This window comes from Esox lucius, chromosome 14 (genome assembly GCF_011004845.1).
Source record: "Esox lucius isolate fEsoLuc1 chromosome 14, fEsoLuc1.pri, whole genome shotgun sequence".
In the NCBI taxonomy this organism is placed as follows: Eukaryota; Metazoa; Chordata; class Actinopteri; order Esociformes; family Esocidae; genus Esox; species Esox lucius.
This window is the reverse complement of record NC_047582.1, coordinates 9,268,074-9,282,295: the sequence shown is the minus strand read 5'-3', so window position 1 is coordinate 9,282,295 and position 14,222 is coordinate 9,268,074. Positions and strand designations below refer to the sequence as shown.

The 14,222-nt window shown below is 41.5% G+C and overlaps 3 protein-coding genes across 6 annotated transcripts; 1 reads left to right on the top strand and 2 right to left on the bottom strand.

The window, feature by feature from the left end:
* Window positions 1-131: 131 nt before the first annotated feature.
* On the bottom strand, window positions 132-1,564 carry hcar1-2 (hydroxycarboxylic acid receptor 1-2). The gene has a single exon (XM_010877437.3). It carries the CDS (start codon window positions 1,122-1,124, stop codon window positions 132-134), a length of 993 nt encoding a protein of 330 aa, XP_010875739.3. The 5' UTR covers window positions 1,125-1,564.
* Window positions 1,565-1,803: 239 nt separating this feature from the next.
* Window positions 1,804-7,162, bottom strand: denr (density-regulated protein). 3 transcript variants are annotated; one of them, XM_020052999.2, is made up of 8 exons: window positions 6,993-7,162; window positions 5,970-6,030; window positions 5,644-5,762; window positions 3,069-3,173; window positions 2,828-2,917; window positions 2,519-2,635; window positions 2,284-2,423; window positions 1,804-2,120 (listed from the first exon to the last, which is right to left on the bottom strand). In XM_020052999.2, the coding sequence occupies exons 3-8, from the start codon at window positions 5,750-5,752 to the stop codon at window positions 2,076-2,078; spliced, it is 606 nt and encodes a 201-aa protein (XP_019908558.1). In that variant the 5' UTR covers window positions 5,753-5,762; window positions 5,970-6,030; window positions 6,993-7,162; the 3' UTR covers window positions 1,804-2,075.
* A 233-nt stretch (window positions 7,163-7,395) lies between these two features.
* On the top strand, window positions 7,396-14,127 carry ccdc62 (coiled-coil domain containing 62). Of its 2 annotated transcripts, none has more exons than XM_010877389.5 (13): window positions 7,396-7,757; window positions 7,831-7,877; window positions 7,996-8,166; window positions 9,285-9,474; window positions 9,689-9,855; window positions 9,959-10,060; window positions 10,210-10,381; window positions 11,072-11,173; window positions 11,605-11,693; window positions 12,052-12,152; window positions 12,899-13,058; window positions 13,185-13,424; window positions 13,623-14,127. In XM_010877389.5, the coding sequence occupies exons 1-13, from the start codon at window positions 7,685-7,687 to the stop codon at window positions 13,725-13,727; spliced, it is 1,719 nt and encodes a 572-aa protein (XP_010875691.1). In that variant the 5' UTR covers window positions 7,396-7,684; the 3' UTR covers window positions 13,728-14,127. The 2 variants fall into 2 exon arrangements, with proteins under 2 accessions (XP_010875691.1, XP_010875690.1); XM_010877388.5 differs by having other exon boundaries at window positions 7,397-7,757; window positions 13,620-14,127.
* The last annotated feature ends 95 nt before the right edge of the window (window positions 14,128-14,222 follow it).

Sequence of the window (14,222 nt, the reverse complement as noted above, 5' to 3'; positions counted from 1 at the left end):
TGAGGTAAAGGAGTCAATCTCAAAATGCTGAATTCAGCACAACCCTAAATCACAGTTAATGTGACATACACAGCAACACTTTATGAGAACAGACCCAGACACTACATCAGTAATCAGAGGTCACTATTCCTTTAGATTCTCCCTGACACTGTGTTTGGACTGTCAGTCTGGATTTCGGGTATGGATGCCTGTTCTTCTTTCTTCAGCAGCCTGTTGAACTGTTTCTTGAATGCCTCGCTGAATGCCGGGCTGGAGAAATAGTACACAATGGGGTTCAGCACACTGTTGAAGTATGTGAAACACACAGAGGTGTAGAATGCCAGGTTGGCCTCTTGGAAGAACTGACAGTCATCATACCAGGCTTTGAGAATCCACACGGCGATCCGAGACGCTGTACTAGGGAAGAAGCAAATTATGAAGATCAGCGCCACAGCCAAGACGAATTGCACCGCCCGCTTGATCTTCCCCCTGCTGTCGATTGTCTTTCTTCTCAGCTGCCAAGTGATGCAGACGGTGCAGAAAGTGACGATAGCAGTGGGTAGGAAGAACTGGATCACATAGAAGGCGTCGTGCCAGGTAGTTACTGGATTGGAGCCCACACAGATGTTGAAGCTTTCGCACTGGGTCCGGTTGTTGCTGATGAAGAAGTGATCATTCATCAGCAGGTACCCAGTGGCAGCGATTATCAGTCCCCACAAGCCTACAGAAACCCACAGAGCATAGCGCAGCCCCATCCTGTTGATCGTGTTCATGGGGTGAACTATCTTGAAGTAACGGTCGACGGCCACAGCAGTGAGAAATAAGATGCCGGCAGCACGGTTGGCGGCCAACATGAACAGCATAATACGGCACAGGACGTCACCGTGAATCCAGTGCTTACCACGTCGGTAGTAGTCGGCTCGGAAGGGCAGGCAGAACATGACGATGGAGTCGGCCACCGCCAGGTGTGTGAGGTAGACAGAGTTTGGCTTCCAGGTGTCCAGGTTAAAGACAAACATCCAGAGAGCCCCAACGTTCCCCACCAACCCAAACACGAACTCCAGCACCAGGATGGGAGGCAGGTACTTGTCCAGCATTGGAGACTCAAAGGCACAGCAGGGGTATTTTTCAGTGAAGTTCGCCATAGGTCAAACGAGACGTGGTCTGGATAGGGTCTGCATGCAGCTCAGCTCCTCTCTGCTAACATAGATAGGGTGTGCCAGATACCTCCCGGGCACAAGCACTTTATTGTTTCCTCGCATGCAAACTATCTTCCAGTGCAAACAACGTGTAGACTGTGTTTTTACACTGTGTTATCTCTCGTGGGATAGTATTGGTCCATAGGGACATGGGTGGGAACGTATGCACTAAAAGCCCAGGGATTATGGCTTCATTATAAAACTATTATGTTGCTGGAAAGATTACACTCCCGAGCACAAGGGACTCTAAGGATTCTCAGAAAAGAAATAAAAAATAAACAAGTTTAAAGGTCAAGGACCGAGGACTGTTTCAATGCGGACAAAAACCCTAAGCGAAAAGGCGTAGGGTTTCAAAAGGACGTACTTTGACCATACTCACCTTCTCAAGGTTTTAGGAAAATTACCAGTTGGGGGAAACATTTTATCCACTACTTTGAAAAATGTTTGCTGGTAGACATACTCCGTTATTTGTCATTTCAAATCATTTCAACAAATGTTGTTTTCTTGTCAGCCTATTAAGTGCAGCCAAATTTTGGTATGCCTCATAAAATCAAACAATGACAGCATGAAGTGTTGATAGTACAAGAAATGAAAAGAATAAGACAAATGAAGAAACACTAAAAAGTGAACAAGCGAATGGGACCGAAATTTATTAACCTACATGTTTTCTGAGGGAAGTGTTATGGAAGGATTCACATCATTGGACCAGACCTTTGGCAACCAAGAGAGAGCAGCTATCAAGAACTGAAAAATGCCAAGGGGGGTGGCCAAGTCCACAGTTTCTATACAGTAAATAAAATAGATATAAAACGAATCCTTTTTAATGTTGATGTGTACATTTGGCCAGGTTATTGTTACATGTCGCATCCATTTTCAGTAAAAGTGCACGTTGGGTCTTCACTTTTTAACTTCGCCAAGATCATCAATGCTGTCGTCATCCACCTACAATGGAGAAACAGACAGATGGTTTGAAGCTGTGTGCTTTGTGATGTGCTAGGTGATGTTTCATTGAGAAAGACAGACTACTGAATATTTCCTGTGGCCAAATACATTATTTTCATTCATCCATCCATGTGACATGGGAGACTAAACACAGAAGTCTTACCTCGGGCCACTTCTCCTGAATGACATCGATGATGTCATCTGTAAAATCTCCCTGAATGATTATTTCATCCTCCGCTGTCACTGAGGCCCCGCAGGAGAACTTCTGGGCAAAGAATCTCTGAGCCTCTTTAAGGTCAATGTCTGCAGGAAAAAGTCCACAGTCAAGCAAGACGAACAGTGAACCATGTCTTCAATGACGTGTTAACAGTGGGTGACAGGCGATGGGTGACCCTTACCAAAGGTGTTCATACCACAGACCCGTGTGACGTATTTCTTCTTGGCACGGGGGATTTTAGCTATCGTTATCTTCTGAGGAACAGTCTTCTTTTTCTGTTTGATCTGTCCTCGGCCACCTTGACAGTCAGAACAGAGGAGGTGGGTGAGAACAGGACACAAAAGACGTCTGCGAAGCAATCCCACCCGCTGCACACATTTGTTATTTTCCTGTACATACCAATGAAGACCTTGATGATTTGGTCTGAAATAGAACCACTAAGTACAATGGCTGTGAAGGATGCAATTAAAACAAAGAGTCAAACTCAGACCTCTCTTCTGCTTCTTCTTCTCCTCCTCCTCCCCAACAGGGGGCGCCTCTCCACCGCCGGTGTCCTGCTTGGGAGTATTTCCTACGGGACCAGTAAGGCAGAAGGAAAAAAATGTATTTTAATATGACAGCGTTCATTATTACACACCACCAATAATTGTGCACCAGCAATAATAATTTATTGCAAACCATCCTGAAAAATAAGGGCTGGAGACAGGGTGAAAGAGACTGATGGTACTTACCAACACTCATTCTGGCAAAGACATCAGGGAAGTTCTTCTCTAGCCACTGCCTGCATTTGGCTGGCTCTGGCATATACTCACAGTACTCTGTTGGCAAGGAGCATACTGCAACCAAAAAAACATGGTAGTGTGAGACATGGACAATAATGTGAGATTACCTTACAACATATTAGGTGGTCTTTCATCACAATACATCGCTTTTCTAAGGCCAATACCAATTCCTGGTCGTTTTTTTTCTTGGATCAGCTGTTCACAGGTTGATACCAATCTACTTCGGTTTAATTTGATCTTTTGGGTGGGGGGTTGCTGATTTGAGGTGAAATCCGCCTAGACATCTGACAAAATCTTATTGTTGAATATTGTCCAAACATTGTGGATAAAGGCTTCATAATTTTTTTTTTTTGTGAAAAGGATGGGGTGTACACATGGAGAAATTGCTAGGAATAACGCATTGTAAAGGATTGAAAACATACACTTTCTTTCTAGTCTTGCTATACAGCTGGATTTCTGTAGCCTCTACAGGGCTATGCATTCTCTTGTAGCCTTCATAAAGTATCTGGTATATATTCTTACCTTCACAAATCGAAAACTTATTTAGTGGGCTTATCTATTTCATCTTGGTAATGTGGGCAACAGTTATTACATTTTGCAAATATCTCTGAAAAGCAATCCATATGAACACAATATTGAGACTTCATCTTTTAAACCAAATGAGAACAATTTGGAGTTCATTGCCAGTAACTTTTAGAAGGCTAAAAGACATGATAAAAAGCAAATAGACATCAAGTTCCTTATTCCACATTTCACCTAATTGACAAATTCCAATTTGTTTTCAAGCATTATAAAGAATGTATATAATGGTCTAACAATCACTTTCAGTGTTATTTCGAAAGGCAAATGCGTAGCCTAAAGATTTCAGAACATTTAGTCAGTCATTTAGGTTTAAACTATGAAAAATACATAAACATCCTAAATGTTTGTATGATGTTATGGCTTAACATTTAAAAAGCAATATTTTCAGGTTTGTCTAAACTTATTTGATTATTTTATCATGCAACTGTTGATACTAATTATTGTTTCAGAAAAAAACAGCTTTGAGAAATTGATCTAAGCCTATATATTTATTGGATGTTTGATCATAAGTTAATCTAACCAGGGACACAGTTAGCTGGCTATAGCTACTGGCTGATACATAAACAACCATAAACTTTTTGGTTTCACTCCAGTTGCCTACCACTACCTTATTTAAAATATCAAAATCTGGGACAAGAGGATTATTCTGCAGACACTAGTGAAATCGTTGTAGTCCACAAGTGTAGACTGCAGGTGCAGTGAACAAGTTAATTAAAACCTACATAGGCCTACTAACGCCTATTGTATTCTGTTTCAGGTTAATTGTGCAAATATCTGGTAAAGTGAATTTATGCAGGTCATATCGTATGGCTCCACATTTTTCAAATGAAACCCTGATTTTAACTGCCACAAATGTTTAATTAAATAGTGAATAATTAATTTGGTGTTAGGCCCTGCAAATCCACTTCACTGTACAGTCTTGTGTTGACAGTCCAGTTAAAATACAATAAATCATTGTTTTGAGGTTGTTCCCATCCACGATGGCTGTCATTGTTTCTGGAGTATAGTCACATGGCCCATCCTATTTCTACCTCTGATAGATACATGCATCCATAGTAAACTTCAACTGGTGAGCACTCATACAGGAGCTCCAGCCACTTAAAGCAGCAGACGAACATTCCAAATATAGCCTGACTGCGATGGAAATGCATGAATAGCCTACACAACTACTTTTACATCTAGGATTATCTTTGACTGTTTTTATTATAAACCGTAAGATAAAGAAATAAAAACTCAAATAATAAATAAAATCAATTTGGCTTATGTTGCATATCAATGAACTCAATCGGCCATGAGAAAGGCAAATTAGCTGATTGTCAAATGGCAGTTTTAAGCGGAAATCGTATGACTCAATTGCTGGCTGACTGATTGGTGCATCCTTACCAGACACTAAATCCTACCTAATATTTAATACATAGAGCCCATTCACATCAAATCAGAGTAATTGGCACAACATTAAAATTTAAAAAAGAATAATATGTAGATTAATGTTCATATTCACATATGTGACAGCAATGAGCAGTATTTCTAAAGTTTGCTGTGCATAGCAAATCAAAAGCAGCAACAGATGAAATAATTCTGATTTACAGAGTGATTTCCAAAACCACTTTCATGGAATTTTGGAGTAGAAGGTTTACAAACATTTGGTAAATGAAAAAAGGTAAGCAAGCCGTTTTTGTCAGAAAGGTACAGTAAACCACACATGTACATACACAAGGATTGAAACGTCCATTTACTTCTGAACCTACACCTCATGTGTCACTACAACACACATTGGGTGACTAAGTATATACGCACTAGTGATCAGTCAGGAGGTATCTCAAGCGCAAGACTTACCTACATTAAAGAGACTTGATTACATTTTCAGATTTTTTTTATTGCCAACCCTAACCTCGGAACAATGGCTGGCAATACAACTACTGTAGTGGGTATAAGCCCTTACCTCCACAGTACTGGACTTTCATTGGGTACTTTGTGTCTGGGTCGGCACCCCCATGATAGTCTCCTTTGTGTTCTGGTGAACCTGTCTCTGCATTCTCAGTAGTAGCCATGATGGATTTTCTGAAAACAGAAGGGAAAATATTAATTGGGCAAAGCATGCCTAAAAATTGCACGAAAAACTGTTGCAATTGTAAAGTGTTCCAGATGACATCAAAACCCTATCAAGGTAGGGTATGGATAATCTCTTTACATTAACCATTGATATCCCACTCATGAGTATCCTTTTACATGTTAGTAATTTAGCAGGCTTTTATGCAAACAACTTACAGTAGTGACTGAATTGGTTGATAATGACCCCGAGTCACAGACTTTAGGCCTCCACCTGTAGCTAATATAATATGAATTCATATATATGAATAATGCATTTCTATGGCTGAGCTACTTTTTTCAAGGGATTGGTTAGACAATCAGATGAAAACAGAATAACAATTAAATGTTACATGTATCCCAACTAAGTACAGCATATTACAGGCATCTTATCCAGATATCTTAAAGCATTGGAAAATAGTAAATGAGAATAATATACATATTTATATCCATCCCTAACAACTTGGCTTAGTCATCCACCCTCTGCAATTGATTGGTATGAAGACAGCAAACCTACGTGGACAAAGCACTGAAAACGCGAGGTCCAGGGAAAAATAACAGGTCATACCTTGCTTGCCTTAAATAGCAAACATGCAGAGACACGCAATATTGGTTTGGTATAAAATAAATGGATTGTTATTAATTCCTATTTTATATAAGTAAAATGTACGAAATTGTCTTTACAGCTGCTGTATGAAATCAGGCTAAGCTGTCAGACATCGTAATTATCTAGAGAACTGAAGCAACTAGCTTGACTAGCTTGCATGTGTTTGATGCCTTTGCCTGACAACATTGTCGGGAACAGGAAGGTATAATGTTATTGAAACACGGTGACCACTAATATTCAAAACTACGCATAAAGAATCATTGCAACGTAATTTTTTTTTACCAAACGCATCTAGCTAGTTATTTACTCCGTACTACTACTAGTTAGTTAAGCAAACTCGTGATGCTACAACTTAACCTACGGAAAAGCCAAGCTAGTTACATTTGCCAGCTGGTCATCCCGCTAACATTTGCTAACCAGCTAATATCTGACAACCCGTTTATTATTGGCTCAAGAGTGACTTCATTCATAGTTACCTAGCTATGCTAACTAACCGCGCAGCTAACGCGTATAACAGCAGTACAGACACAGAAGGTGCAGCTAGCTAGCTAGCATCACCTCCAAGACAATCATTGGAAAGACAACATGATACATACCCCTCGAAAATGACCTCAATATTCTTGACTGTTTAACAGAACCGTAAGCATTGTTAAGTAAAGTTAAAGCAAAATCGCTGAAACAGAATAATGACAAGTTATAACGGCTTGAGCACACCTCCTACAGCCTGATTTGGCTAGGGGTCCTGTCAATGCATCTGTCTTGGAAAGCACGAACGTCTAAAATAATAATAGGTGTTTAGTTAATTGCCCCGATTATCATTTCTTTAGAAAATATAGTTTTTCTCAAATAAATGGGTATAAATACGTTTTTATAACAAAATAATAATAGATTCAAAAATGCTTTTTATATATCTAGTGAATGTAACTTTCACTGTGGTTCTATTTGAAATTATATGATAGGCATTTACATGAATGCCTTGACCTGCACTCCTCCGCCTATCACAACAAGTCATTTGAAAATGTGCAAACTTTTAACAGGATTTTTCTAGGCTAGCTGGCTATTTGAATTTACAAATGAATCTCATGTTCATTGTGAAGTAATCAAATTCATTATACTTTTATGCATATAAACCATGCCTTTAAATTGAGATAATTATAATGAGATTTCCATTTAAATCGGATTTAGTTTTTCGTTTAGCTTAGCTAGCTAGCTATTGGACTTAGAATTGACTAGCTGGTAGGACAGTAATTAGGGAAAATGTTACAAGAAACGTCATGAGTGAGCTGCGATGGACCATGGTGGTAGAAGAACTTCTAAATCTAACAGAGAATCTGGAAACCTATCATCATACAGCTATTCTGGTATGTGTGTCGGTTTGTCTGTCTGAGAAATCTTGCAGTAACTATAATAAACTAAAACGTATTTGTGTTTCAGTTACCAGTTGTGATCTTTGGCACAGCACACCTGTGAAAAAGGAAACAGTGAGTAAATCATTGCTGTGGACCTAAATATTATTTGACCATTCATAAAATGCAAACACTGATTTGATTTAGCCTTGAAAAGAATTGAAAGAACATTTAACATGAAACATTTTTGCAGAGTAATGTGGGAGCTTCTGTCGAGGAACCCTCCCCAGTGTCCACCTCAGTTCAACATGATGGACAGAAAATGGCTGGACAGTCAACAAGAAGTTCCAATGGCCTCAATTCCACAGACAGCCTTTACACAAGAACCCCCTCCCGGTCTCTGCCCCTCCTGCAGGACAGACAGGTGGGTGGTGCTGTTTTATTATTGTTGAACACAATGATTATGTTGTCTGTTCTTATATCATTGTTTCATCATTAACAGAGATGGGAAATTGCTCATAGTAGCTCACAGACATTTGAAACAATTAAAAACGCAATGCTACCTTCCTAGGTAGCAGGTCTGGGCAGCATTCAGTATGCTTTTTTACATTCTGGATCGGTAAACTGAAAGGGTTTTGTACTAAACCTAACCCTAAAAGGGAGAGGGGTGGGGTCATGGAACACTGTTCCTTTAAATAGATCAGTCATTTCTGGAATTCTGTTATTCCGCATGGGTGCTGTTACAGGAGTGTGTTGCAGCTTGGGAAAGATGATAACCATCGTTGTGTCTCTAGGCAGGGCATGAAACTGGTGCCTCACTCAAAGGCCGTGATTAAAGGCATCTCGAAAAGAAAGCGAAGTAATTAGCATGTGGAGTAATGAGTTTTTATAATTAAAAAACATTACCTGCCTTTTCAAAGAAAACGATTGAAAATTAACAACGTTGCGTAAAAGACATGCTTCATGTTTCCGGACAACTTCCAGTTCTGCCATTTACGCAAGAATGATAAATGAGGGCCAATGACCCTAAGCACACAGCTAAAATAACAAAGGAGTGGCTTCGGAACAACCCTGTGACCATTCTTGACTGGCCCAGCCAGAGCCCTGACCTAAACCCAATTGAGCATCTCTGGAGAGACTTGAAAATGGCTGTCCATCCAACCTGACGGAACTAGAGAGGATCTGCAAGGAAGAATGGCAGAGGATCCCCAAATCCAGGTGTGAAAAACCTGTTGCATCATTCCGAAGAAGACTCATGGCGGTACTAGCTCAAAAGGGTGCTTCTACTCAATACTGAGCAAAGGGTATGAATACTTATGACCATGTGATATTTCAGTTTGAATTTTTTAATAAATGTGCTAAAATTTCTACATTTCTGTTTTTTTCTGTCAAGATGGGGTGCTGAGTGTACATTAATGAGAAATAAAAAGAACTTTTTTGATTTTAGCAAATGGCTGCAATGAAACAAAGAGTGGAAAATTTAAAGGGGCCTGAATACTTTCCGTACGGTAATTTGTGTCTGTGTGGGTGTGTTTAATATAGTCTCTGGGGGAAATGGAGAGTGCCATTATCCTGAGGCAGAGGCACGAGCTACAATTGTTGATTGCTGACCTGAAGGACCGGGACCAGGAACTCAACACAATGGCTGCAGCCCACCACAAGCAAGTCACAGCCTGGGAACAGGACCGCCAGAGAGTCCTCACTCTGGAGCAGAGGTGTTCCCGTCTGGAGGGTGAGGGGGGCACTGTGTGCTGTAATCTGTTTGTACATCCCCATAATAAATCACTGGTAAATGTCATACTTCGTGTTCTTTTATGATGTTAGTTTTATGTAGTATGGGTCTGAGAATAGCACTGAGAAAGGTGGTGTTTGTATGCCTATGTGCGTGTGTTTTTTGTACCACTGATGCGTCAATGAGTGTGTCATTGTGTCTTTGCTTGTCTTAGATGAACTTAAGAAGCGTAATGAGGTGATCAGAGCTGTGACCAAGAGGGTTCATGTGGTGGAGGCCCGAGAGAAGGAAGGTCAAAGGGAGCACACTTCTACCCTGCAACAGCTCCTCGAGCTGGGCCAGAAACATCAGAACGCCATTCAACACTGCCATGACCTGGAGGTACAAACCCACGCAGACGCACACTGCTCAGTTGGGGATACTGTTTAACTGGACTGTGAATTTAGTGTCCCTGGCATTTTGGTGTTTCTGTCTCCCCCTCCAGGAGAAGAACCAGAGCCTAAACTCAACAGTGATGTCTCTGTCAGCCCAGCTGGGCTCTTTGCAGGTCAGAGAGGAGGAGTTGCGTGCCATGCTCAGACTCAAGGTGCATTTCGCCTGCTTTCTTAAACTTTCATCTATACCTCTTCAGAGGCTATGTGGTTACTTGTCTCTTAAAGGTCACAACAGCCTTGCTGATTTGGCACTCAGATTACAGCCATGAGGAAAAACCATATAGAGTCTCCCCCCAAACAGGACACGGATGTGACGGAAGCAACCAATCACATCCTGGACCTGTCTGGGCGTGTGCGGGAAATGGAGGGGTCGCTTAAGGAGAGCCATTTGCGGGAGACGAAGGCGCTCAGGGAGGCTGACGAGCTGAAGCGGCGATACAGAGATGTGCGCCATGACAACTCTCGACTCAAAGGTATACTACATTTGTCAGTAAGAAAAGATAGTTATGTACGCTGAACAAAATTATAAACGCAACACTTTTTTTTTTTTGCCCCCATTTATCATAAGCTGAACTCAAACATCTACACAAAAGGCCTATTTCTTTAAAATATTGTTCACAAATCTGTCTAAATCTGTGTTAGTGAGCACTTCTCCTTTGCCGAGATAATCCATCCACCTCACAGGTGTGGCATATCAATATGCTGATTAGACAGCATGATTATTGCACAGGTGTGCCTTAGGCTGGCCACAATAAAAGGCCAATTTTGTTCAGTGTATAAAATACCTGTTTTCTCCTTAAAGGTTTAGTGAAATTATCACTTGTAAAATTTATATTCTGCTGAATCATACCTAAATAATGTTGTTGACTTGTCCTGCACTGGTATTTATGACAATTGTATGGAGAAAACAAAACCAACAAAATAAACCTCAACTGAATCAAACTCTGTTAAAAAAAAAGTAATGTCATTTCCTGATAGAAGGTGATGTCATCATCCTCTAGAGGAGGATGTGCCAGCCAATCAGCAATCCAAACTCACTAATGATTCGGATTAATTGTATAAGTACTTTATTATAGGTCGTTTTTAATAGGTGTCTGAAGCCACTGGCCAGTTTAAATTATGTCCTTTTTCTCCTGCGATGCCCCTCTGTGTGGTTGTCACAGAGGAGTTGGAGCAGCTGGTGGCAGAGGGCAGTGCCCAGAGAGAGGACGTCATCCGTCTGAAACAGGAAGGCCAGCTGCTGCGCAGGGAATTGGCTATGTCAGGTACCGCATGTTCAGCTACATTCATTAGTTCAGACTTTTGAACAAAACCTTTTCATCTGCATGCTTTATGGCGACCGAAACCCTGCCAGTCCAAACCTGTGTTTTTTCCGGTGCTGAACTGTAGAGGCAGTGTTCCCAGGCTATTGGCATGAGAAGCTGGTTAACTTTGTTTACACTGCAGGTCTTTTTTCCCCTAAAGAGGACTATCTGGGTTCTCCACCTAATCAATGCTATTCTGACATTCTTCACTGACTGCATGAGGATATATAAGACCGACTCATTATAACTCAGCCTTCATAGTTCACTGTTTTAGATGGCTCATTGAGAAATAAAGGAGACATTCCTACCACAGTTTTAATAAGAAACTATTGAAAAGATTAAAACTTTGAGAAGAACCCGAAGGTGATGGAGACCTTTCCACATGGTTTCAGGTGACGGGCAGAGCTGGAAGGATGAGCTGCTGGGATTGGCTCGTTCCAAACAGGAGCGCACCGAGGCAGAGCTGCACTGTCTTCGCCAGGTGTGTCTGTTCTGTTCTTACCACTGACCTGCACACCTCTACCCATGGTGCATTAGGGCTGTCAGTCAGGTTTTACAGCGTACCTGTGGAATGTCAGGAATGTTGTTAACGTTGGCTGTTCGCTTCTGACTGCGTAGTTGGTTTCACATGCCTCATCCCTGACTCAGTTCAACCCCACAAACAGGATCTATTTGACCCACACTAGAATAGAATATTCATGTAAATATTAGGTTTGGATGTAGAATAATAATTAGTTACACCTGGTCAATTAACAAAAAGTATAATTGCAACTCAATGGAAATGAATAACGTTTATGTAAACCTTTCTGTGGTGTTAAGCGTGCAAATGTGTTTTCTAGGTGTGTGAGAACCAGCAAAATGACCTGCAGCTGCTTAAATTGAACCTGGAGAGCACCCGGGAAGCTCTGACTCAGGCGGAGGGTCAGAGGTCACCCAGCAGGTGAGCTGTGCGCATGTATTGTTCCAGCAGTGACATGGCGTGCGACAGTTTCTGTAGCTCACAGGTATGTAGATGGTGTCCCTGTGGTTGTAGAAGAGGGGTTGAGTTGAGGTCTATGACCTGTCTGGGAATAATAAGGGGAGGATGGACAGACAGACGAGGCAGAGACTCAGTCTACAGACTGTCTCTGAACAGCACTATAGATCCAGACCCAAACCAGCCCGAGTCGTAAAAGAGATACGAGCGCCCCAGGAGCGGGAGGAGAGTAATATTTCCGGTTTGGTCAACAACAACAGCATATTAAAAAAATCTAACTACAACAGTTGAGAACAGGAAGAATATCCCAGAGAGCTAGCGAAGAATACTTGGCAGGCATTATTAGCCTAGCCACTGGAACAACCACAGTGTCTCTGAGGAAACCACATCATAAGTGGGAATAATAGAAAACCAGAGTTTACTTAAGCTTTAGCGTTGAAGTCTCCAACTACATCTGCCAGTGAATCTAAAGAAAAGAGTGCAGGGAGGTTTCTGAATATGAGCTTATCAGTATGGTTGACATATTCTAGTGAGATATGGCTATGCTACTATGACTGATCCCATCTGAAGCAAATAGGTGTGACATGAGGTTGGGGACAGAACAACTGGTAAGGACAGAAAGAACCCAGAGTAGTATGCTGTCCATGTTAGTTTTGTTTTTAATTGATTGCCAATTTCTCTAAGGATTGATTGATTGACTGCTTTCACAGCCAAGGGGAGCTTACATGTGTGCACCTGGATAGCCCTTCCCCTTCTTCTCGGAGTAGGAGGAGCCTTGGTCACAAGAAGGATTCCAACTCTCCAGCAGCCACCCATCAACAAAGTGTTGACAACAGCAACCTGGGAGACATTTTAACTGTTTTAGAAAATGTAAGTGGACAAAATAACTTAAAAGTAAAAAACAAAACAATACCTGGTCTTCATAATAAATTCCTACTGGGAAAAGGTAAAGTCATTGGCTAGGAAGCTATTTGTATTTTTTGTCCATACCCCCAGGAGGACCAGTTTTCCTCCACCAATCGTCTACAGAGGTTGCTAGCTGAATCACGTCAGATGGTGGCTAGCCTGGAACGCACAACCCTACAACCTCTAAGCCCCTCCCACAGCCCAGCATCCAATGTTTCCCAGGAAAACCACAGTTGTGACCCAGAAAAACATAACCACATCACTCCCCATCAGTACCTCAACGAGACCCCACCACCCACCCAGACAACAAGGTCCAGTCAGACAAGCAGGGTATGTGATTAGTTTCTGCTCTTAACAACAGAGCAATGAGTAAACGTTTGCCTAGGACTGTTGGGTTATACCATGGAACTACCCAGGTGCTGCTTGTGGCCTTGTCATACACTATTGTGTGAACTGGTAGTGACTGACAGTTTCTCCCATCTAGCTAGGTTTGTGAAGACTTGCCTATTCTCTGTTTTCTTTCAGCAGGACAGTGATACTCCACCCAGGAACACTCAGGTCTTCCAGAGGAATCTGGAAGTGCAATTGGGGGTGGAGCATCTACCTGAACATGCCAGGCCTGGGCAGGACTAGGAAGGGGGATGATGGAGGCTAAGGGCTATTCCTGCTGTAGTCATTGAGACTGGAGTCCAATTGCCCTGTTTTACCCTACATATGTAATATCACCCTAGTCACTTTGAAGAATATGCAAAAGACATTTGGTGTCAAACCTGACATCTCATTCTGTTCAAAACAGCGAGACTGCAATGGCAAGCCAGTTTATGAATTGTTTTTTTGGAAACCAAAGGGCTTTCACTACAAGTCAAATATTTTATTGTATAAACTTTTATAACTATTGTTTAAATTACCTGTAAAACACTTATTGTGTGACATGCCCTGTGTTTGGCCCTTCTCAATACTTGTCATGAACCATTTAGGAACTATGTTCAAATCTGTGCATAAGATGTTAAACCAGTCCTTCAGGCCTGTTGAATGGTGCTTCTGTGTTATTGTCATTCCGGTTTCACTGTCTGCAAACCTGCTGGCATATTGGATGACTAATGTCTTGAGGACAAATCTCTTGAGCAT

What these genes read in the sequence shown, in the direction of transcription:
- hcar1-2 (XM_010877437.3), bottom strand. Translation starts at nt 1,124, where the DNA reads ATGGCGAACTTCACTGAAAAATACCCCTGCTGTGCCTTTGAGTCTCCA.
- denr (XM_020052999.2), bottom strand. Translation starts at nt 5,752, where the DNA reads ATGGCTACTACTGAGAATGCAGAGACAGGTTCACCAGAACACAAAGGA. An exon ending in CTTTGCCAGAATGAGTGTTG is followed by an intron (nt 2,918 to 3,068) that starts GTAAGTACCATC and finishes TCTGCCTTACTG; the next exon opens with GTCCCGTAGGAAATACTCCC. An exon ending in CTGTGGTATGAACACCTTTG is followed by an intron (nt 2,424 to 2,518) that starts GTAAGGGTCACC and finishes TTTTTCCTGCAG; the next exon opens with ACATTGACCTTAAAGAGGCT.
- ccdc62 (XM_010877388.5), top strand. Translation starts at nt 7,685, where the DNA reads ATGGACCATGGTGGTAGAAGAACTTCTAAATCTAACAGAGAATCTGGA. An exon ending in GAGGTGTTCCCGTCTGGAGG is followed by an intron (nt 9,475 to 9,688) that starts GTGAGGGGGGCA and finishes TGCTTGTCTTAG; the next exon opens with ATGAACTTAAGAAGCGTAAT. An exon ending in AACACTGCCATGACCTGGAG is followed by an intron (nt 9,856 to 9,958) that starts GTACAAACCCAC and finishes CTCCCCCTCCAG; the next exon opens with GAGAAGAACCAGAGCCTAAA.